The 22,438-nt window shown below is 60.8% G+C and overlaps 1 protein-coding gene across 1 annotated transcript; it reads left to right on the plus strand.

The window, feature by feature from the left end:
* Positions 1-4,747: 4,747 nt before the first annotated feature.
* Positions 4,748-22,193, plus strand: GAL3ST2 (galactose-3-O-sulfotransferase 2). Its single transcript, XM_045482050.1, has 4 exons — positions 4,748-6,205; positions 16,593-16,676; positions 17,771-18,035; positions 18,942-22,193. Exons 1-4 carry the CDS (start codon positions 6,177-6,179, stop codon positions 19,761-19,763), a joined length of 1,200 nt encoding a protein of 399 aa, XP_045338006.1. The 5' UTR covers positions 4,748-6,176; the 3' UTR covers positions 19,764-22,193.
* Positions 22,194-22,438: the final 245 nt, after the last annotated feature.

Genomic DNA, 22,438 nt, shown 5'->3' on the forward strand with positions numbered 1-22,438 from the left:
CTCCGAGTAACCTAAGACCCCGCCTCCTGGGCCCATGGGCTTGGCCTCACGTGGGTTTCCTAAGTTGTCAGATGGAATCAGTTCATGTTAGTGATATACAGTGAGGGCTTTGTGGCTCCAAAGTGACTTTCAGGGATGGTCGTATAACTAAGCGGCTTCGCTGTGAGAATTAAAATAATGCACGAAAGGGGCCCCTGGGTGGCTCAGTCGGTTGGGTGTCCGACTTCGGCTCAGGTCATGATCTCACAGTCCATGAATTCGAGCCCCGTGTCGGGCTCTGTGCTGACAGCTCAGAGCCTGGAGCCTGCTTTGGATTCTGTGTCTCCCTCTCTCTCTGCTCCTCCCCTGTTCATGCTCTCTCTCTGTCTCAAAAGTAAATAAAAACACTTAAAAAAAATTAAAAAAATAATGCACGAAATATGAAAAGGCTTAAGATTTTAGGTGTTTTCTGCTAGTGTAGGGGTGGGGCTTTGAGAAGTGGCCTAATGACTGGGGGTCATAGGGAGCAGGTGGCAGGAGGAACCTCCCTGTCCCTGAGGATGAGCTGGCCCTCAGATGTCAGAATGGGAAGTGGTACACCTTTGGCCCCATGGTTCACTCGTGGGGCCCGCCCTGCACAATTCACAATCCACAGACAGGCCTCTGCACACACGGTGCACACATGCATACATGTGGGCACACACATACACCGGCACCCACCTCCTGGTGGGTGGCCCACCTCCTCTGTCCCCAACTGCTCCCACCTGCTCTCTGCCAGGATTGATTGGCTTATGCATTTATTTTTTATTTAAGTTTATTTTTGAGAAAGCAGGGGAGAGGCAGAGAGGGAGGGAGAGAATCCCAGGCAGGCTCCCCACTCTCAGTTTAGAGCCTATGTGGGGCTTGAACCCACGAACCATGAGACCATGGCCTGAACCGAAACCAGGAGCCAGACATGTAACCTACTGAGCCCCCCAGGCGCCCCACCTGCCAGGATTTAAAACAAGAGTTCCCTTCCGCACCAGTGGCCTCCCCTGGGTTCTGGTGCCTGACCAGGCCTGGTGCCCTGGGCCGCTCCAACTGTCGAGTTACCCCTCCTGCCCTGCCAGCCCCAAGAGCCAGCCCTGACCCTGTGGCCATGGCCACCGTCCCATGCCCCTGGCTGGGTGCCCACGGGCAGCCGAGGCTCCCACCACACAGGACAGATCCCATGGGTGCTTGATAGCATGATGGAGCTGGCCCTGCTCTGTCCCCACCTGTCCGGGGTCAGCTGGTAGACCTGCTCAGGTCATGGTCTCACAGTTCTTGGGCTCAGCCTTCGACCCACTGCAGCCAGGTGTGCAGCTGGCACGTTTCTCCCTGTTTCTGGGCTGGAGGCTGGGGCTGCTTTGCCTGGCAGCCTGGGTGGGGGAGGTGGCAGGGACCGGGCTGCGGGAGAGAGGCCTGTGCTAGGCATTTCCTGCCCGTGTTACCCAGTGGCGGTGGGCACGACGAGCATGAGGCCTGGTGCCCGCCGACCGCCAGGCACCCGCTCCGGGAGCTCAGAGAGCAGGTATGGGACACTCAATGCTGTTCACCTCTCGACTGTCTGACAGTAGGGGCTGGCGTGTCTCACGGACGCCCCCTCCAGCTTTCCTCTGTGTTGTCTTAAGGCTGATGGTGTCTTAGAGTCCGCGGAACACAACACAGCCTGCAAAGCGGGACGTGGGACAGGGGGCTTGCTGGTGCAAACCCGTGTTTATGGTGGTAAATGTGTGCTCCACCAGACGGGTTCCTGAATCTTCGCACACCCAGCAGGGACGTGATGAAGCCCTGTCCCGCCTGGGTGGATGACATGTGTCTCAAGGTGACAAGGACCTGTGCTGTCTGGACAGGACCCCAGATCCGAGGGGAGCTGGTCACGTGCCTTCACGCCTGCGGGGAGCAACCTCTCCGGTGGCCACCGGCCACCGTGAAGACCGGTGGGGTGCACAGCAGGGCATGGTGGATTCCACGCTGTCCTGCCCCGCGTGGCGATGTGGTCACACTAAACATTATGTGAAAAGAGGCAGGAGGCCGGGCTGTCGGGAGTGTCAGCAGCACAAAGCCTGTCTGCAGACAGGACGGCTCCTCCTGGGACGGGGCCACAGCAGGTGGGGCTCCTGCCGAGGATAATCTCCCAGCATGCCTGGGGTGGTGAGGGGTGGCTTTTGTATTTGGATTAAGAAAAGCTTGTGCTTTTCACCTCAAAACCTCTACACTGGTGCAACGAGAGAAGAGGTTATTCAAGAGGGACCAGGACCTCTCACTGCTCATGGCTGATGGCCACCAAGGGCCCCGTCTGGAGGGGCCCCAGGGAGCAGCAGGAAGGGCCTGAGCTGCTGGGTGAGGGAGGGAGGGAGTGGGCCTGGGGGTCTCCACCCAGGGAGCTGCTTGTCAGAATGGTAGGGAGCCAGGGGGCTGCCTGCCCCTCAACCCCAGGGACGTGGCTGGGGCCTGGGCAGCCTTCCCCAGGCCTGCAGGGAGCAGAGCCCTCCTCGGGGAGAGCTGGCTTCCTGACTGTGGACCCCAGGGGCTCAGATGAAGAGTTTGGGGGCCATGTGGCCTGCAGGCCCCCATGTGTCCATCAGGATGCTCACCCTGTGCAGAGGAGGAGGTGACAGGCTGTTGCACAATATGCCTGACCTCTGACCTCAACCCTCTGACGAGGACAGTGCTTACCCTGGACGCAGTCCCAGGTCCAGCCCCTGTCTCCTCCCTGACCCTCAGAGGGATAGGGGGTGTACTTGGCCAGTCTCACCAGCCCTGCTGCTGCCAAGCCATCCTAGGCTTTGAGGTCCTTTGGGCCTCAGGGGTCTGGGGAGAGCAGGCTGGGTCTTGTCCTGCCAAAGGTTCAGGCCCCAAAGGCCACGTGGGTGGTGGGGACACAGCCTGTCTCCCGGGGTGGTGAGGAGGAACATGCTGGCTGGACCTCCCTGGCAGGCTTGCACTGACCATGGCCCTCGGGGGAGGCCTCCAGCGAGCATTGGGCTTATCCTGACGCCTGCCCTGGGGGGACAGCCAGAGTCAGGGCGAAGTTTCTGGAATAGCTCCTCTGCATGGGTGCATTAAGAAGGAACTATCTGGGTAGTCTGTTTCCGGGCTCCCCTCCCTGCTGGCTCTGGTCCGTGGCTGTGCAAATAGGTGTTCTTTGGAGCAGTGGCCCAGTCAGGCCGTGTCCCTCCGTTTCTGGGCAGAACATGCGGTGCCCAGAGCCACCTTCTGGGTTCTGTGGCCGTGGGCCCGTGGGCCGGCAAGGGAAATGGGTTGCAGAGGGTCTGAGGTGGACGGGCAGCAGGGCTGGCCTCAGAAGCAGAGAACTGGCGGCGGGGGTGCTTGGGTGACAATACCCTTGCCCTCGGGTCTGGAGATGCTCCTCCCTGCCCTGTGTCCCCAGGTGGTCTTGTCTGTGGCAGCTCTCGAGGGCGTCTCCTCTCCCAGAGCCCCACTGACCTCAGCAGCTCAGAGTTGATTTTGCTTCACTCTCCCGATGGCGTGGTCAGTCCTTGCCCTGTCCTCCTCGGCTCAGCTGCACCTGACAGCCAGCCCCCCATCCTTCATTCTCCTCCCACCCCTGTCGAGTCTTTGCTTCCCTCCCTCTCTGTGGCCTCCCAGTCCCTGGTGGTCAGGCCTTGCCCTGCACCCCTCAGGGCCCTCCTGGGGTTCGTGGCTTAGACTCCAAGTGCCTCCAGCTGTATCATCCCTGGATCCAGTGTCCCTGGGCTCTGCCACCCGGAGCCCAGCCCCAGTCACTGCTCCAGTCACTGCCCGAGCCCAGCTGCCCGGAGCCCGGTCCCAGTCACTGGGCCAGCTGGGCCAGGTCTTTAGGACTGGCAGCTTTATGGTTTCTCTGGTGACTCGGTGCTTCTCATGGGGCTTGGCACAGTGACCTCATCAGCAAGTGTCAGAGAATCTGGCTTGCGGGGGGCAGCTGCTGTGCCCCCGGGGCGCTGGTGAGGCTTAGGGTTACAGAAGCAGTAGATCAGGAGGAAGAGAAATGTTGTTCACAGAGCCTGAAGGTCCCAGCAGGTGGGGAAGAGTGGTTTGGGCACTGAGATGCTCCCATGTGCGGCTCTTCACACCCCCCACCCCTGTGCTGGAGTGTCCTGGCCCTGTGTCCATGCTGGGGCGCCTTTCCATCTGCGAGTGGACAGACAGCTGCCCTCAGGCAGCCACAAAGTTTCTTTCCCCGATGGGGGCCTGGGGCCCTGCCAGCTTGGATGAGTGGCACTCTGCAGCCGTAGCCGTGGCTACGTGGCTACGTGGCTCTTTGCCTGGTTTACCTGCCCCACTGTGGCTCTTCCTGGACAGCGGGTCCGGGGAGGGGTGACCCCAGGGAAGCAGAGGAGACCCTGCACTGGGGGACGGCTGGGCATCTCTGGACCAGGCTCAGTGACCAGAGCTCACCTTTCCCTGGGCTCCCTGGTGTGGGGAGGGGGCTGAGGGGAGGAGTGCCCCTCAGGGGCCTGGGGCCCTCCCTGAGGTCACGGGGGGGGGGGGTCACGGGCTGTCTTGTCCCCATCCAGTGACATCTGTCACCTGGGCTGGGGCTGGGGGCGTTGCACAGGATGTCCCACTGATCACTCCTACTCCCTGCGTGGGCTGTGGTTTTGCAGTGGCCCCACGCCCTTCCCAATGACCTTGGGCTTGGCCACATGGCTCCGCTGGTCAGTGGGATGGGAGGGGCTGGGTTGCAATGGGGGTGGGGGGTGTGTGAGGTGTGCCCTGGCCTCCTGGGGTCCTCCTGGAAGAGAGCCTGCTGGGGCCCAGGACAAACCCCCCTGCCCGAAGCAGCCCCCTGGGGCCCATGAGCTCTAGCACAGCCCTTGCTGGGGAGCTGCCGAGTTTCAGGGGTGTTTGACACACATCGGCAAGTTGGAAGTGGAGGGCTATATTGTCTGTGTTTCTTCTGCCTTTTTCGCTTCACCCCCCCCCCCCTTTGTGGAAATGACATACTGGGTGCTTGGCTCCCGCTCCCCCACGTGATGCGTCCTCCTGGAGCCGCGTGGACGGTGGACACTGGCCTCATCCTCCCCACCCACTTTAGTCCAGGGCTGTCCTGGGGGTGAGACTCCCTGCCCTCTGAGCTGCAGCCCCTGGGAGCTCCTGTGTGACCGCTGAGCATGGTGGGGAGGTACTCCTGTGGGCACCAGGGGGCGTGGGAGTGTCCTGAGCCCGGCCCCCGCCCACGGCACCCCTCTCCTCCTCCAGGCCCCCGGCCCACCCACATTATTTCTGTCCTGTTGCACCCACCATGCCAGCCACCGGCCAGGGCAGGGAGGCCGCTGGCCAGCCCGGACCAATCTGGGGACCAGGACTCAGTCCCCAGATTGTGTCTGGGGACCAGTCACAGAAAGGGGGCCGTGTGGGAAGGTGGGTCATGGGCCTGGCTCCGATGCCCAGCCCCTTCCCCGCTGGCCAGCAAGCCACGGAGCGCCACCTCGTGTGCTGTTATGGGGGTTTTGTCCTTTTCTTATGGACTTAACATTCGGTTGAGCACTGCAGACGTTTCCCCTGGTCTGTTTGTCTTTGAAGCTTATTTATTTACTTCCTGGATAAAGAGACAAATTTGCATGCGGTAAAATCCAGTATTTCTATCTTGCATTCCAAGGTCCCCATTCTGAAGTTGTTTTCATCCCAAGACGTAAAAGCTCGTTAGGCTTTCTCCTAGTGTAAAGCAAGCTTTGAAGGAGTAGAAGGAGGAGAACGGGTCTTGAATTTGATCCCCTGTTTCCCAGATCCATCCTGAGAGGGTTCACGGACCCTCAGCCTTCGCCTTGTCCACTTCATTCTCAGCTCTGAGTCCAGAGGCCCTTGAAGGTGCCTATGGCTCCCTGGCGACCCGGGGCCGAGGGACCCCTGGGCATGGGGCCGGGCGAGCAGGTGGGAGCCCTGGGGGGCTGGCCTGGTGGGGAGGCCCACGGAAGGAGCCCTAGACTCCCTGCGCCAGCTGAGCCCCAGGGAAGGTCCGGTTCTTTCTGGGAACTGAAGCTTAAGCTCTCCCGACTTGGGCTGCAGGGCGTGGCCTCGCACCTGAGCCAGGTCAGCTCCTGTGGGAGTCAAGTTCATACTCTGCACGTACCGCACCCTGCCCGGTGTCTGTGCCCAGGGGCTAAGGGTTGGCTTCCCTCCGCCTGGACCGCCACCTGCCCACCGCCATTGCGTTGGCCCCAGCCAGCATGCTGTCCCCGCCAGGTGGCACGCAGAGGTAAGTTGGGGTGCACTGGAGTCGGCACAGAGACACAAAACACGTCTCTAGTCCCTGCATATTCCAGGGACTGGCAGAAATGAGCTGTTCTGTGTTTGTCTTTAGAAGGAAGTCACTATATTGGGGGCTATTTCTCAAGAATAACTGCCCTGAACTCACTCTTCATTTCAGGCCGTGCGTGACCCCTCCCTGTCTTCCCAGGCCCGGCGCTGGTCCCGGCCTCTGTGGGGACGTGGGGCTCGGGGCCAAGGGGATGACGGTTTGGTGTCTGGAGTGAAGGCCTGGGTGGGCGGCTGCTGGGGGTCTGGGACCTCCTGGCTTTGTCCTTGTCCCCCACTTCCCATGGCCAGGCCCCTATGTGCAGCAGGAACTTCCTGGCGTTGGGGGAGTTCCAGCCTGAGCCTCTGACACTCCAGGGCCAGATATCCGCATGTATGTTTTAGGGTGCTCGCTGGAGGGTCTGAGGCACTTAGAGCAAGGCCCCCTCAGGTGCAGGCGCCTGGCCCTGCCGGCTCAGGGTAGTAAGTGCTATGTTTCCCTTTGTATAAGCAGAGGGAGTTGTGTTTTTTTTGACAGTTCAGGTTCGGAGGGGGGATGGGTGTGTCTGGAAATGCTTTGCATTTTCGTTCTCTGTCTCATCCCACACGCTTTGGGGAAACGCCAGTGCGTCTGGGCGCTCTCCCCATGGGCCCTGGACGTGGGCATGACCAACTCTTTCCTCGGGTGAGGACAGCGGGTCCCCAGGGGCCAGCTGACACAGGGAAGGTCCGGGTGTCCCCCTCTCCGTGGAGGTGGATGTGGTCACCACCCTGAGGAGGAAGCATGAAGTGGGGACGTCACTCTATCAGCCCGAGGCCAAGCCCAGGTCCCACTGGCTGCCCGGCCTCTGGCACACAGGGAAGGCGAGGGGCCCCAGGGGGAGCCCCCTGGAGCAGGACGCCTGGTGGGACAGCAGGGCAGTGTGTTGTGGTTCCAGGTGGCCGTCCTGGCACAGGTTTGGGCGGTGGCTGTGCTGGGTGTCCCAGGCTTACGGGTCCACTCAAAAGCCCCGGAAGGAAGGGGCTGCCTGGGTCACTCGGACACGCTCGCTCACTGTCTTCACAGCCTTTGACTTGTTTGCTTTCCTCGGATTGTGCACATGTCCAGAGGCCCCTCTCTGTTTGGCCAGCAGGCTTGGCTGGTTGACGGGTAAACTGAGCCATGGCCCTAGGGACAGAGGGACAGTCCCAGGCAGGCTTGCCTGGGGAGGTACCCTGTGGCCCTGGGCACAGGGAGGGGATAACCCTGGGCAAACTTGGCTGAGCAGGTGCCCAGGGGCCCTTGTGGTCGGAGGAGCCGTCTGGAGCAGAGACAGGGCCTTCCCCTCCAGGGGGGCTTGTGGTCTCAGCGAGTGGACTGTGGTGGGTTAAGGCACAGACCCTCCTCTTTGGGGCACCCTCTGGCTTGGGTGGCATCCCCAGCGGGGACCCCGGCCCCAGCTGTTGGGGTGGAAGCCCAGATCTTCCAGGTCCTGCCTCAGAGTTGCTGGGGGGGGGGGGGGGCTCCTGAAAACCTGCGTTTCTGGTTTGAGGCCCAGCTCTGTTTCTGGGGATCGAGTATCTCCTGGAGTGCCGAGCCTCCGGTCCTGCCTGTGGGGGGTGTGTGTGTGTCCCCGTAGGGGGGCTGTGTGACCCTGTGGGGGTTGACCTCGCAGGAGGCTGTGGCTCCAGGTCTTGGGGCCAGTTCTGAGAGTGAGGGGGACGATGCAGGGGGACCTGGGAATCGTCTGCTGGTGCCCACCTGTGGTGGCTGCGAAGGGGGGATGGAGAGGGTCAGTGGAGCCCGGGGGGAGGGTGCAGCACCTCCTCACCGTGCCTAGAGCGTGCCGCCCCCAGTGTGTGGTCAGGTGGGGTTCGCTCTGTCAGGAGTCACCGGTGCTTTTGGGAAAAGCCTGGCTTATGCCCCAAAGCTGTCGTGGAGCCCTACGGTCTGTCCCCACGTGGTCCGTGTGCTGGCCTGTCTGCAGCCGTCACCCTGACCAAGCGCTGGGTGGGTGTCCTCTGAGCTGGCTGCCGGCCAAGACAAGGTGTCCCCTCCAGGTGTGGCCTCCTGCTGGAGGGCTGGGGACAGTGGCCCTCACGGGTTCCCAGTCCACTAGTGGACCAAGGAATAAACCAACTGGAAGATGCCGTTCTCAGGGTGAGTCAGGCCCACACCTTCCAGAAGGCACTGTTTGGTGTGGGGCTGTGTGGCTTTGTGATGGGGCCACCGTGACCTCTGTGGCTGGTGCCCTGCTGGGCTGTCTGTCCTGGCCTCCAGGCCTGGTCCCAAGCAGGGGTGGGCTGGGAGGAGGGTCATGTCCTCTCTACACCTGGCCATGGGAGTGGCTTGGCTCCCAGCCTCCTGGTCTGGCACCCCTTGAGGGCCAGGCCACGTCTGCCCCAGGGCTTCTCAGAGCCACAGAAACTTCTGGGAGGGACAAACCGGGAGTGCTTTGCGAATTGTCTCGTATTTTCCCAGCATTATGGGCTGCTGGTGCCCTCTGGAGCAGCCATCCGGGAGACACATTTGGCCTCTGCAGTGAAGGTGGTGACTGCCAGCCCTCCCAGGGTCACACCTGGTGGTCATCCACCCTGCAGGGGCCTGGAGGGCAGGGCTGCGGCCCCACCACCTCCACGGTGCCCCAGTGGATGCAGGCTCGGGTGGCCAGCACAGGAGGCCACCTCTCCCCTGGAGGCCATCCTGGGAGCTCGGGAGGGACCAGGAGGCGAATGCCCTGCCCACCCTCTGCTCCTCCCGTTTCCGCCCCCCCCCCCCCCCCGCCCCCAGGACCCTGGGAGGATCTCACGCCTCTGTTGGTGGGGATGGGCAGTGCCTGCCCTGGGCCACTGAGGCAGCAGGGCTCCTGGGTCTTGCCCCCTGCGGGGCCCCCAAGGCAGACTCTGGGTCCCTGGGGAGGGGGTTCTGCAGCAGAGGTGGGGCCTTCACACGCCACCCCCCTCCCCGAGGAGGGAAGGTGCAGGCCAGGGCGGGCGAGGCTCCGGCCGTGCGACCGGATGGCCTGTCACGGAGCAGCGTTCTGGTGGCCGGCCCGACGGGCTCTGGGCGTGAGGAGCTGGGACGCTCAGGCTGAGGACGGCTCGGGCACCAGGCCCTGCTGCGGCAAGGTTGCTGGGCCAGGGCGTGTGCCGTCCTTGTCAACGGGCGATGGACAGGGTGTGGAGGGGCCGGGGGTCGTGCCGTCGTGGGGAGGGGCTCCCCGGGGGCTCCTCGGCCTCAGCGTGCCGGGGAGGGGGTCAGGACAGCACCCGGCTGAGGCGGAGGGGCCGAGCGCCCACGTCCCCACGGCGACGGTGACCCAGGCGCCGCACCAGCACCGAGGACACACTTCATGCGTCGCTCTGCAAACAGGTGTCGAAAGAACCCAGGCGACACCCTCAGGTGTTTCCTGGTCTGGTCTGTCCTGCTCAATGTTTATTTTAATCTACTCAGTTTGTTCTTTTCTACCCCACATCTGTCTTATTTTATTCTGTATCTGTTCAGTCCTGCTCTCTCTCTCTATCCTAACCCATCCTAACCCGTCCTGTCCCATCCCGTCCCATCTGTGGCCATGTTTCTCCGTCACGTCTTGCGGACGGTTACAATGTGGCCTTCTTTTCTTCTTCTAGAAGAAGCCCTTGGGTGGAGGGTGGCCCATATTATTCGGGAGATGTTGGTTGGGTTTGGTGTCTGGCAGCCCATCCCTGTTTCTTGTTGGTTCTTCTTTGTATGGATGGCTCTGTGCTCTACCCACCCTGGCGTTGATGGTGTCTTCAGCAGAGGAAGCTGTGCCGACCTGGGAGACCTGGGGTGGCCCTGCCCCCCGGCCTTGTGGTGAGGCAGCTCCCAGGGGCAGCAGAGACCAGCCTCTCAGGCCAAGTGCTTGGCTGTGGGCAGGGAGCCCTGAGTAACATCCATCCTGTCCTTGGCCCCCACTGATGAGATGCTCCGACTGTACCTGATGCCCTCAGCTTGTCCTTGTACCTACAGTGGTACAAGGGGCTCAGTGAGGGCCAGGTGAAAGATGACGGATGCACCATGAGCAGGGATTTGGCAGGGGGGGCGGCTTTGTGTGACAACCTTGGATCCTACATGCGAGCCCTGGGTTGGAGCCCCAGATGGGCTGAGGGAGAATGTGTTCTAAGGAAGCCCATTGGGTCCGGAGGCCCAGAGGACAGACGGAGGGCTTTGTAACACTTGACGGTTGTGTGTACCGGTGAGCGGGGAGGGTGCTGGGTCTTTCCAGCCCATTCTCCTGCTTCCCTCGGGCCGTGGGACCACCGAGATGAACAGAGAGTGTGGCCGGGCAGGTGGCTGGGTGTAGCCCGGGGCCTCCTGTGCATTCTGTGGGGCTGAAAGTCAGCTCCCCGGATTAGGGTCAGTCCTGTTTTTTCTAGATTTTGGCTGAAACTGGCTGACTACTGGATGACCATCAGGCATTTGGTTCTATGTCCTTCTTCAGTCCCACTGAGGCGAGTGTCTGTTTATAAGGAACTGGTCAGCTGGAACAGCAGGTGTGGGTGTGTGTGGGTGTGTGTATGTGTGTAGGTGTGTGTGTGGGTGTGGGGGGTGTGGGGGAGGGTGGGAACGAGTAATCCGGATATAAAAAACCCATTTCCGTCAGCCCCCCTGTGAGTCCCCCTCATAGTAAGCAAGCTCGCCAGACCAGAAGCTCCCGAGCTGGAGGTGGGAATGTCCCAATACTGCTTTTATCCGTGATTTGAGTCTTGTGTTGGTTCTTACCCACATGCCCGGGACTTCTCCCTGAGGGACCTGGGAGCAGACCCACCTGGGGCTCAGGGGCCTGGGGCCTTGAGCTCTCCCACGGTGCCCCCCGGGACTGGACCAGGGCCACGTCTGGCAGACGGCACTGGCTCTCGGGCCTCTGCTGCAGGGTTTCTGGTACCACTTGCTGGGACTCAGTGGCCTCTAAGAGCAAAGCCTGACCGAGAGCCTGCTGGCCCCCCGGATGCCACGGGACACCAGCCTTTCATGTTCCCGAGGCGGGCAGCAGGCCCACCACCTGGATGCTGGGCACTGAGCCCCACCCCAGACATTCCGAGGCAGGAAGGTTGAGACTCTGGGAGTTGTCCTGTGAGCAGCCCAGGCCAAGCCCCCAAGGAAAGGGGGGTCCACAGAGACCTTTGTGCCTGAGCGGCAGGCACTGGGGGGGCGGGATGTAGGAAGCCCCTTTCAGCTAAAGGCATTTGGGAGCACTGTCATGTGGTAATCATTTCCAGCTGTATTTATTTGTTCCCACAATTACTGGCTTTCAAAAAAGTTTTTTTTTGGCATCTGAACACTTTGAAAATATTTTTAAATAGTTTTTTTTTATTTTTTTTATCACTTTAAACGGTTTTATTGGCACGTAATTCACATAGCAAACAATTCACCCATTTAACGTCGTGCAGCCACTGGGCTCTCTGTAGAGAACGCACGTCTGTGCGTCAGACACACAGGCCACAGAGGGGCTCCCGGCTCCCCATCTGGCGCTTGGCAGCAAATCCCGCCCACCCGCAGCCCTGAGGGGGGGCCACCTGGCACCCTGGCGGCTCCAGAACCATGACCCGGCGGCCCCCGTGGGCGTTTGGACCACAGGTTCTTTTGGCAAAAGAAAAGCCTCTCTTGAGAAGCACACAGATTTCTCTGAGGACTGTTTGTTCTAGTCGGACAGCTGTGAGAAACAGGCCCGTTCTTGTCGCCTCAAGGCCAAAGGGGAGAATTTCAAACAGATGGTCAGCGTGTGACAGAGCTTCATTCAGCTCCTCTGCAAGGGACCAGCAAACACACCGTGTTTGCAGAAGGGAGTTTATGTGGCGGCACAGGGGGGTCTGTAAGATCGCGAGGGTAGAGACCAGCCTGGGTAGTATCCCGTGTGGGCCTTGCCCGGTGGGAGTTAGAGCGTATATGGGCTATAAAACCACTGTGGCTTCATCCACACTCAGGTACGAGGGGAACCCCCCCGCCTCCGGGAAGGCCTCACGGGTTCCAGAGAAATGGCATGACTGCTGTGCAGGAACCCCAGGACCCTGGAGCCCTGGGACCACAGTGAGGCCTTCTAGAGCTGGGAAAGCTTGTCGCTGCTTTTGTGGGAAGGGGACAGGGTATGCCAAGAAATGGTCAACACTGGTGTGTGCACGGTGTGGATGGAGGCAACGAGTAATGATGGGCTCCTCTAATTCGGCCGTCTCCCGTGAGACCACACTCCTGTGCGGGAAAGGGGACGCAAGAGGCAGCAGGAAGAGGTTTGTTCCAAAAGCTGCAGTCTTGAATCACAGCGGACCTGTCAGTGTGAGCTCGTGAGCGATTCTGCCTCGACGTGCCATTCTAGCTTTGTTGCCCCTGAAACTACGACCTTCCCTGAGCAGTGAGCACCCCAGCCCCCAGATTATGGTCCCTAAAGACCGTCCCTACTAGTGGGACCGGGGTTTCTTGGAGATGGGGCTGGCTCCAGGCCCAGGCCAGGAGGCGAGCAGGACAGGGCTGGAGTGTCCTGTGTCCCAGCCAGCACGGATGCAGCACCAGGGGCACCAAGATTCTGGAATGAAACAGTGGCGCCCAGTAAATGGGCAGCATGGGAGAGAGACTGGAAGTGACAGCCACGATGTACAAAGAATGTTCTTCTTCTAGTGATAAGCACCCAGAAATGGGACTTGGACGAAGGTTTCATTTCCAGTGGCAAGAAAAACTAGCAAATCAAAATAAATACAATGGGAGGCACAGGACCGACGTCATGGAAACAGCCAGAATGTGTTGAGAGCGTCCAGGTTGACCATCTGATTGAAGGGTACAGACCTTGGACATACAGACGGAGGACGGACAGACACAGTGCTTCCCGTGGCGTGGCAGCGTTGTAACGATGTCCCTCTTTCCAAACTTGCACCAACGCCCCCCCCATCTCCCTTCCTGGGCTTCTGGTGTCCCCCGAGTTCTGCCCTGTCCACTGAGGGCTCCGCTGGGCACCTCTCCGCTCTTGACCCCGGCTGTGTCCTCCCCTTGGAGTCCCCACCCCTCTCCATCTGCGAGGTCACTGATGCGTTTCTTCCCTGTTTGTTCCCTGGCTGGGCCACAGTGATGGCTCCGTGGGCGGGGACAGCGTGGCCCTCTGGTTAACGCAGCTCTGGGTCACAGGCCTCTTTTGCGTCCTAGCGTGGGGCCCTGGGCAAGGCTTGTGACTTCCCTCTGCCCAGTGGCTACCAGCGATGACCCATGGGGACACCACGGGGTAGAGCACGTCGGGTGCTGGGATAAGGGGATCCGTGGTGACTACAGGATGAATTGTTGGTCACAACCTGGCTGGGCAAAAGCTCTGTGCATTTTAATCCAGAGGTCCCAGGAGGCGGTGCCAGTCAGGACACCAGTGACAGGGAGGGAGGGACAGCCTTGGGCTCTCCACACCTGCCACGTTTAAATGTCGCCCGTTTGGAATTCATTCTCATCTGTGGGGTGAGGGAAATCCGGCATAAGCCTTTTCCAGAGCTAGCTAGCCAGCTGCTCACGCCATCCACCGTGACTCCCTCGCTCCCCTCCCTGGAAAGCTCCCTCACCCCCCACCCCTCCCCTGGGCTCCTGTCCTGCACTAACACCAAGGAGCTTCAGAGAGAGTGGTTTTCTATGCCTTGCAGTGGAGACCCCGTGTCCCTTATAATTACTGCTTAGAATGTTCCCGGCTATTACTGTATGACTTGCTTCCCTTGGAACTCTAGAATTGACTTATTATTAAAGATTCTCTTCTGGGAATTATGTTAAACTTTGAGCGTGTTTGATGCAGAAATCTGGTCACCTCCTTTGTCCCAGGATGGGGGTGTGCCGGCCACTGCCGAGCGGAGGTGAGGGCCTCCTCTTTGCTCCTGTTTCAGCCTCGGGGCCAGGGGGCCCTGACTGGTGGGCCACGTGTGGATATAGCCACTTCTCCTCCGAGGAGTGCAGTGCCCCCCCCCCGCCCCCATTCCCAGCTTGTCACACCCCTGTGTACCCTGTGGAGCCTTATGTGAAAGCCCCAGTCTGAGCAGGAAGTTCCTCCCTATGTGCTCTCCAGATGCTAAGCTCTTTGAGTCCAGATGTGGCACGCAGTTCCCTCATAACCTGTGAGCTGACCTCCTTCAAGGCCGAGGGCCCACATGGCAGAGCCCCCTCCCCTCGCGCCCCCTCTGGCCACCGCCACGCCCTCCACTTCCCCTGCTCAGAGGCCTTTTGGGTACCGGCTACCCCTCCAGGGAGCCCCTGGGACAGTCTGCCGACCCAGGCACAACCTGTTGGGGACACTCAGGCCCCCCAGTTAGGCTCCAGGAAGAGACCCCCCCCGGTCTTTTTCCTTTCAAGCCCGGGGAAGTATGAGGCTCAGCCTCTGAGCACAGGTCTTGTCCAAGGGGAGGCCTGGGGAGCTAGCTCCCTTGTGTACAGGGAAGCAGGTGGGTAGGGAGGGCACTCTGGGGGAGGGCTGAGGAGCTGGGAACAGCCTGGAAGGACGGCTGTGAAATCTTCCCGGCCACGTCTGCAGACAGGGGCCAGGCAGCCGCCTGTCCTGCAGTCGAGGATCTGGGCTGGGCGGCTCCTCCCGGCTCGCCCCTCTTGGAGTTCAGAGTCCCAAGCTCTGTGCTGTCGTTGGCAAAGCCCAGGAGGGGACACTGGGGTCCTCTCTCCGACGGGTCAGGGCACGGAGCTAATCTAGTCAACCACCACTAAACCACGTGTGTCTCCCATCAGACGGCCGGGCCACAGGCCGGGTGTGACGGGCAGAGCTTGGAAGAGGCTGCAGCCCCTCTTGGTGGCTCTGAAAGGACCCTGACTCCGGCTGTCTCGGGTGGAAGGAGAGACCCCGGCCTCTCCCTGCCTTAGCTCCTGTCCGCAAGGTGCCGTCGCCGTCGAGTGAGGAGGTCCAGGCTGTTTTCGGCTGTGCAGACACAGCGGGACAGCTTGCTATCAACTGCGGCTGAAAATACCTCGATGCAAATGGACATTTCTAGTGCACAGGGGCTGAAAGCATTAACAGGCACCAGAACGGGCATTTATCGGTCTGATGTCAGGAACATAATTGCAGACCAGGGCCCGGTGAGGCCCTGAAGACGGTTTTCCCGCCACGTTGCGGCATGCCTACGGGTGGCCGGCTGCAGCTCTGTGTCTGGGGCCACCTGGGTCGCGAATTCTGTATGCAGAACCTGACGTCAAGTGCTGTCACCTGAGTGCTGCGGTGAACAGAGGCCTGACTTCCGGGTGGCTCTGGGCCACCTTGCTGCTGGCCTGGCCACCTGGGTCCTGGGCCACTAGCCAGGTCACATACTTCCTCCAGAGATGTGTCTGCCTCCGAAGGCAAGCCCAGCTCGGGCCCAGGCTGCAGCCCACCGTTCCGAGATTTACAGAAATATAGCCGTATAGACACCCACCCCCTTCTCCCTGTCCCCCCACTACAGAGGCTGTAAACACTGAGTAATGCTTTCTCAGCAACCCCTTGCAGCTGGAGGTGACGATGTGACTGAATTTTGGCCAACAAGGTGGAAGTGGAATTTTGCTAGGGGCTTTAAGAAGGCGTCTGCCTCTACCATGGCTGGCCCTGCCCCTTCTCCCTTCTTGCTGATCCAAATGTTGATGTGATGTCTGGAGCTTGGCAGCCATCTTGTGACCATGAAGCTACAAGCCGGGAGAGGGAGAGATGTCAACATCCTCAGTGTGGTGGGGCTAAGTCTGCCAGAAGCAGCAGCCTCCCCTCTCCAGACTTCTGGATTGGTGAGGAGAATCCACCATTGTTTTCTGACTGGGGCGCTAAGTTACATGGCATTTTTATCCTGATGTGCAGATGTGTGGCACAGCCCCAGCAATTCCTGACTCCTTTTCCAGCCACGGGCTGGCATCTCTGCTTGGGTGTCCCAGGACATTTCATATGCAACAGATTTGCTCCCCCCACCTTCCAAACGTGCCCCTGCCCCGCTGCTCTCTCTCTCCTCCATCCCACGCCGCTCTTCTCTTGTGGGGCCCCTCCCCTCCCCCAGTGGTGGAAAATCAGGACGTCCCACCTCTCAGACCCTCTCTTGATGCGCCAGTGGGGGTGTGAGCTCAGGGGTCTATGGCAGGCCAGACTCCCAAGGATCCCTGCCGAGGACTCATCAGCTGGCCCCTCTCGCCGCCCCCCTCCCCAGCTTCTCCTGGCTTCTGAGCAGCAGAAGGGTGCAGTACGGGGCCAAGAGGGGGTAGAGTTTGATGATTCAGGCCCTTCCTGGGTCTCAGCCCCCACCCCCAGAGGCCCCATGGGGTGGGCGCAGGTAGGTACTCTATAGGAGCTGATACACGGATGACAGGGGTGGGGGGTGGAGGGGGTGGTGCCGGCCCCTCCCATGCCCCTGAGGGGGGCTGAAGGGCTCGCTCTGCCCCACAGGTGCTTCCAGGCTATTCTCCTTCTGGCCCTGATCGTGTTCCTGCTGGCTGGCTTCCTGCACAGGGACATCAGGCTGTTCCAACCGTGAGTTCTGAGTTGGGTGCCCCATGGTTCAGACACTGCCCCCTCCCAGAGTCGTGCCTGAGACCCCAGGCTGTCCACCTCTGGGTGGCATCCAGCACTGGCTGGTGACCATTCCTTTCAGGGATCCTATAGCCCTCTGGAGCCCTCCCAGTGTCTCCTGTGGACAGTGAGCTGCCCAGCCTCTGGGGAGGGCTTGGGGAGGACGGGGGCGGGCCTGGGTGTCGGGCAGAGCCGCTGTGTGCAGAGGGTGACCAGGTGCTGGGAGGCAGGGCCAGGGCCCGCGGTAGGTCTGGGACGGCCAGGCCCCTGTTCCCCTGCCTGCCAGCGGTTCGTCCTCTGTGAAGCCAGGTCCTCAGGGGTGGTCACCCAGGTCCAGGGCTGGCCACTGGGAGGTCTTGTGGCTCCGGGCCTCTTCTCCCTGACCCATCACCTCTGGTTGGATCTCCCCAAGGGGCACCCAAGCTGCCTGGGTCTCTGCTGGCCCCGGCATCGTACCCAGGGCTGGCACAGCTTCTGGATCCCGTCCGCCCCCCCTCCCCCACTATCCTGGGTTATTCTTACCCGTCACGCGCTCGGGCACGGAAGGTGCCCGCTCTCCAGGCTGGAGTCACAGCTGGGAGGTGCTGTCGTGGGATCACGAGAGAGGCCACCAGTGTCCACTCTGGCCCTGCAGTCAGGCTGGCCGGTCCAGGCATGAAGGGTCAGCCAAGAAATGCTGGATGTGGTGTCCAGTCCACAGGGCCAGAGCCATGCTGGGTGCCCTGAGAACCAAACAGAAAGTTGGGAGGCAAAAGAAAGGGTGCCAGGGCCTGGGGACTGAGCTGTGGGATGTGGGGGGGACAGACGATGTGCCACTTAGGGAGCAGTCAGGCCCGTGCCAGTGGGCCCTCTGGGGTTGTAGGGTTGGGGTCTCTGGTGGGTGGGGGCACAGGTTTTGGTGTCACCGTAGGGAAAGTGTGGGTTAGGGGATCTTGGGTTAGGGAAAGCTCGGTGGAGGATGGTCTGAGGGTCTCCAGGTTGTGGGGTTGGGGGTCTCTCTGGGCGGGGGGTCCGTGGGCCCTCCCTGGTTGACATTGGCTATGCTCTCCCCCCAGCCTGCTCAGGGGCCAGGCCGAGGGGCCACCCGTTATCAACGTCATGTTCCTCAAGACGCACAAGACCGCCAGCAGCACGGTGCTCAACATCCTCTTCCGCTTTGCGGAGACGCACAACCTGTCGGTGGCGCTACCCGCCGGCTCTCGCTTTCACCTGGGCTACCCCTGGCTCTTCCTGGCGCGCTACGTGGAGGGCCTGGAGTCCCCCGGCCCGCAGCGGCATTTCAACATCATGTGCAACCACCTGAGGTTCAACCTGCCGGAGGTGCGGGGCGTGCGGAGGAGGGCAGAGGTGCAGGGGGTGAGACGCAGCCCCAGGCACTTTGTGGCTTTGAGGTGTGACCTTGGGGTGGAGGGTGGGGGTGGCCTGGAGGCTGGAGAGACTAAGGCTCTGAGTGTGCGTGCGTGCAGACCTCGCCGGAGCCTCACACGGGGCCGGACGAGGCCTGCCACACACCTTGCTCCCCTCCCCTGCTGACGGGTGCCTGCGATTGTTTTTGGAGTCGGATGTGGGCACTCTCGTGGCCTGCCGCCCTCTCCATCTGCGTCTCTGGACTCCCACTCTTGGTCCCCAAACCCACCGGCCTCTCCCTCCCCAGGACCTTTGCACATGGTGCCCCCTTTTGAGGGGGCACTCTTCACAGCTCCTCCTCCGGGTATTTAAAAATTTTTTTCTTAAGGTTTATCTTTGAGAGAGGGAGAGAGAAAGGCAGAGTGTGAGCAGGGGAGGGGCAGAGAGACAGGGAGACACAGAAACAGAAGCAGGTTCCAGGTTCCCAGCTGTCAGCACAGAGCCTGACGTGGGGCTCGAACTCAGGAGCCATGAGATCATGGCCTGAGCCGATGTCAGACGCTCAACCCACTGAGCCACCCAGGCACCCCTCAGATCTCCGTTTAAAGGTCGTTACTTCCTCCCGCCAGCTTCCCTGACCTGCTTTCGGAAGGCTTAGCGGGGGGGGGGGGGGGGGGGGGGCGGGGGGGCAAAGGGGGGGGACAAGGGGAGGGGGCGGGGGGGCAAAGGGGGGGGGACAAGGGGAGGGGGCGGGGCCCCCGTCGAGGTCTTTCGGATCCTTCTGGACAACCGCGGCGGAGGGTGCGGGCAGGGGAGCGAGGCGGCCCCGGGTGCCCCGGCAGAGGAGTCACCAGCCCTTCCCGTCATGTCTCCAAACAGGTGCAGAAGGTCATGCCCGACGACACTTTCTACTTCTCCATCCTCAGAAACCCCGTCTTCCAGCTGGAGTCCGCCTTCGCCTACTACAGGAAAGACGTGCCCGCCTTCCGGGCGGCGGGCAGCCTGGACGCCTTCCTGGCCGCCCCGCGCACCTACTACCACCCCGGCGCGGGCCTGCGCAACGCGCCCGCCCGGAACGGCATGTGGTTCGACCTGGGCTTCGACAACGACGCGCCGGCCGACGACGAGGCGTACGTGCGCGCGCGCCTCGCCGACGTGGAGCGGCGCTTCCAGCTGGTGCTCATCGCCGAGCACTTGGACGAGTCCCTGGTGCTGCTGCGCCACCTGCTGCGCTGGCGGCTGGACGACGTGGTGGCCTTCCCGCTCAACTCGCGCAGCCCGCGCAGCGTCGCCGGCCTGTCGCCCGAGGCCCGCGCGCGCGCCCGGCGCTGGTGCGCCCTCGACTGGCGCCTCTACGAGCACTTCAACCGCACCCTGTGGGCCCGCGTGCGCGCCGAGCTGGGCCCGCGGCGCCTGCGCTCCGAGGTGGCCCGGCTGCGGGCGCGGCGGCGGGAGCTCGCGGCGCGGTGCCTGCAGGACGGCGAGGCCAAGAACGGGTCGCAGATCACCGACCGCCGGCTGCGCCCCTACCAGTCGGGCGTGGCCGACATCATGGGCTACAACCTCCGGCGGGACCTGGACAACCAGACGCGGCAGATGTGCCTGAGGATGGTGACGCCCGAGCTCCAGTACATGGCCCACCTGTACGCCCGCCAGTTCCCGGGGAAGCCCCCCAAGAACATCCCCTTCCTGGAGGAATAGAGGGACGGGGTCGGGCCCCCCGTGTGACTGCAGCCCCCTCCTGTCATGGCGGGGAGGCCATGGCTCCAGTTCATGCAGGGGCGGGGGTGGGGGGGCGGTGGGAGCTCCCGCAGCAGCCCCTCTTTAGGGTGAAGACCCCTGTGAAGGCGCCCACCCGGGATCCATCCTCTTGGAGGCGCCTTTTCTCGGACAGTAGGGACACCTGGTCTGAGGGCATGAACCTGTTCAACAGAATACGCTCACGTGATTAATTAGACGTCAGTACACCGTCCCACGAAGGAACACACACGGACATGTGGCCCATCAGAGCGCATGCCGGCACCGCCGGTGGAAGGATCCACTGGACACGTGAACCATCAGAAGAACTGGAACTCAGAGAACCCAGAGGGGCTTGAGCAGCAGGGCCACGGGTCCCCGAGGGAGCCCAGAGTGGCTCCCTGAACTTGCCGGTCACAGAGACACTTGTGCCGCACCCACAGGCGGCACTTGGATCACAGGCCCAGGAAACTGGTATGAGGCAGCGAGTCTGGAATGTTCGGCTTCCCACCTCTTTGGCTGTATGAGGTTTCTTTCCAGCTGAAGAATGGCTTTAGGTTGAGAAATGTTCAAACTGTGTATAAGACGCATGGTTTGGCCGGAGCACAAGGGGGGGGGGGTTAGTCCTGCAGCTCCCTGTTGGGACAGCCCCCCGGAGTGTCTGCCGGAGGAGCCCCCGCGGCTGGTGGCACCCTCCCTCGTGCCGGAGACCCCCTCGGATGCAGCGCCAGAGGGGGGCGGCTTCCAGGCACCCCTGTTTGCCACCCGTGGGGAGGGACTGAGGACCCCCTGCCTAGCAGGACAGGATCCCTGGCTGCCCCGGGGCCCAGTGCTTAGGGTGGGGTGCTCACTGGAACCGGATGCCCCGTGTCCCGAGAGAAGCGGGGTGCCTGGGGCAGCCAAGAACCAGAACTGCTCTCACCCGCTCAGCCTGGAGGCTCAGCCTGGCCTGTCTGCTGGGTGCCCGGGGTCTTCTTCCTTCCACGCCAGGGTCCTCGGCCCGAAGTCCCCAGTTGCCTGGCAGGGAGGTGGGGGGGGGGGGGCACCTGGGAAGGGGGCGTGGCCGCACTTTTCAGGGGGTCAGCATTTCGCAGAGACACCCAGCCATCAGAACAGGCAGCAACTACCTTGGACATCAGTTTAATGGGAAATTTAAGAATAATGAAACTTCAGTGAGATTAGAGGACATATTGCAGAGATTTTTGAGAGTAAAACAGGATAGCAGAAACTGAAAACCTGACTTCCCCAAAACTGCACAGAGACAGTAAAGACCAGAACGGACACTGCAGAGAGCCAGGGGCAGTGGGGACTGTGGAGGGACGTCCTGGGGGAACGGAAGGGAGACCAGATGCAGGTTAGGCAGCATGTGGGTAACAGAGTCCCAGAAGGAGAGTGAGGGATTTATGGGTAAGAAACTACAGCCACACAAAGAAATGAAACTATTACCCCCATTTGAAGACAGACTCAAGTTGGGTGCCCTGGGCGTCAGGCAGTCTCCACCAGTTAGCCTGGGCCAGCGTGCCCGTCCAGGGTGAGGACAGACGTGCCTCGTCTTGTCCCCGGTGCCAGGCCCACAGAAGGGGGTCTGTTCTCAGCACGCCCATCAAGAACGCAAAGTTATAGTAGGAATTCAGTGATGTTTGCTTTTGCCTTTGAGGTTGGCAGGAATGTAAACTGGTTCTGTCTCTTTGGAAGGAAATTCAGGGTATTTATTACAAGGTAAAGTGCATGTGGTCTGTAACAAAAAAAACACGGAAAACCATCTGCTCAGGAAATCCATTCAAAAGGGATATTTAAGATGCTTGGGTCTGCAGCCAATAAAAGTGGGGAGCACAGAGCCAGGCAGAAAACCCCTTTGGGAGGGGGATTGCAACGCCTTTATGATGCTGGGGTCAGGGTGGGGGCAGGGGGGCAGTGATGGCCGGCTGTGGGCTGACTTTTCAGGAGAAGCTGGAAATACAGGTTTTCATGTAAAATCTCCATGTTTTGTTCACTAAAACCTTATGGGGTCGGGGAGGATGGGTGACCAGGTGGAGGGATTAAGAGGCACAAACGTCCAGTTAGGGAATAAATAGCAATGAGGGTGAGGGGCACAGCACAGAATGCAGTCAGTCCTGTGATAATGTTGTTGGCAGGCGGGAGTGAGCATTTTGTAATGCATATAATTGTGTCCCCACCTGAAGCTAATATAGTGTCATATGTCAACTACACTTCAATAAAAAAAAAAACCCACACCAGAAAACAAAACCAAACCCATAGATCTCTTGTTCTGTTTCTAGAGGAAAGATCATTGTCACACATGAAAAACAGCTGGTTTTCAGATGAATACACGTGAAAGATTATTAACGGCTCACTTCGAAAATCTCTATGAATAAAAGTTTTCCAAACGGTAAATTATTTACTCAGCACTCCTTGGTATTGTTAAAAAAATAAAAACAACCCACAAAGTACCCGAATCCCAAATCCTTACGCAGAGGGAAGGAGGCCTGTCCAAGAGTCTCCTCCTTCCAAGGCCCCAGGGGGTATCGTGGTTCGATGGCCCTGCTGAACGTGGGCACTTTGCCCACGTGACTTGGAGGCTCTGTGGGGGGCCCCATCAGACTGCATCAGGCCCAGACTTGGGGGACACGGGGAGCGAG

This window comes from Leopardus geoffroyi, chromosome C1 (assembly GCF_018350155.1).
Source record: "Leopardus geoffroyi isolate Oge1 chromosome C1, O.geoffroyi_Oge1_pat1.0, whole genome shotgun sequence".
Classification (NCBI taxonomy): domain Eukaryota; kingdom Metazoa; phylum Chordata; class Mammalia; order Carnivora; family Felidae; genus Leopardus; species Leopardus geoffroyi.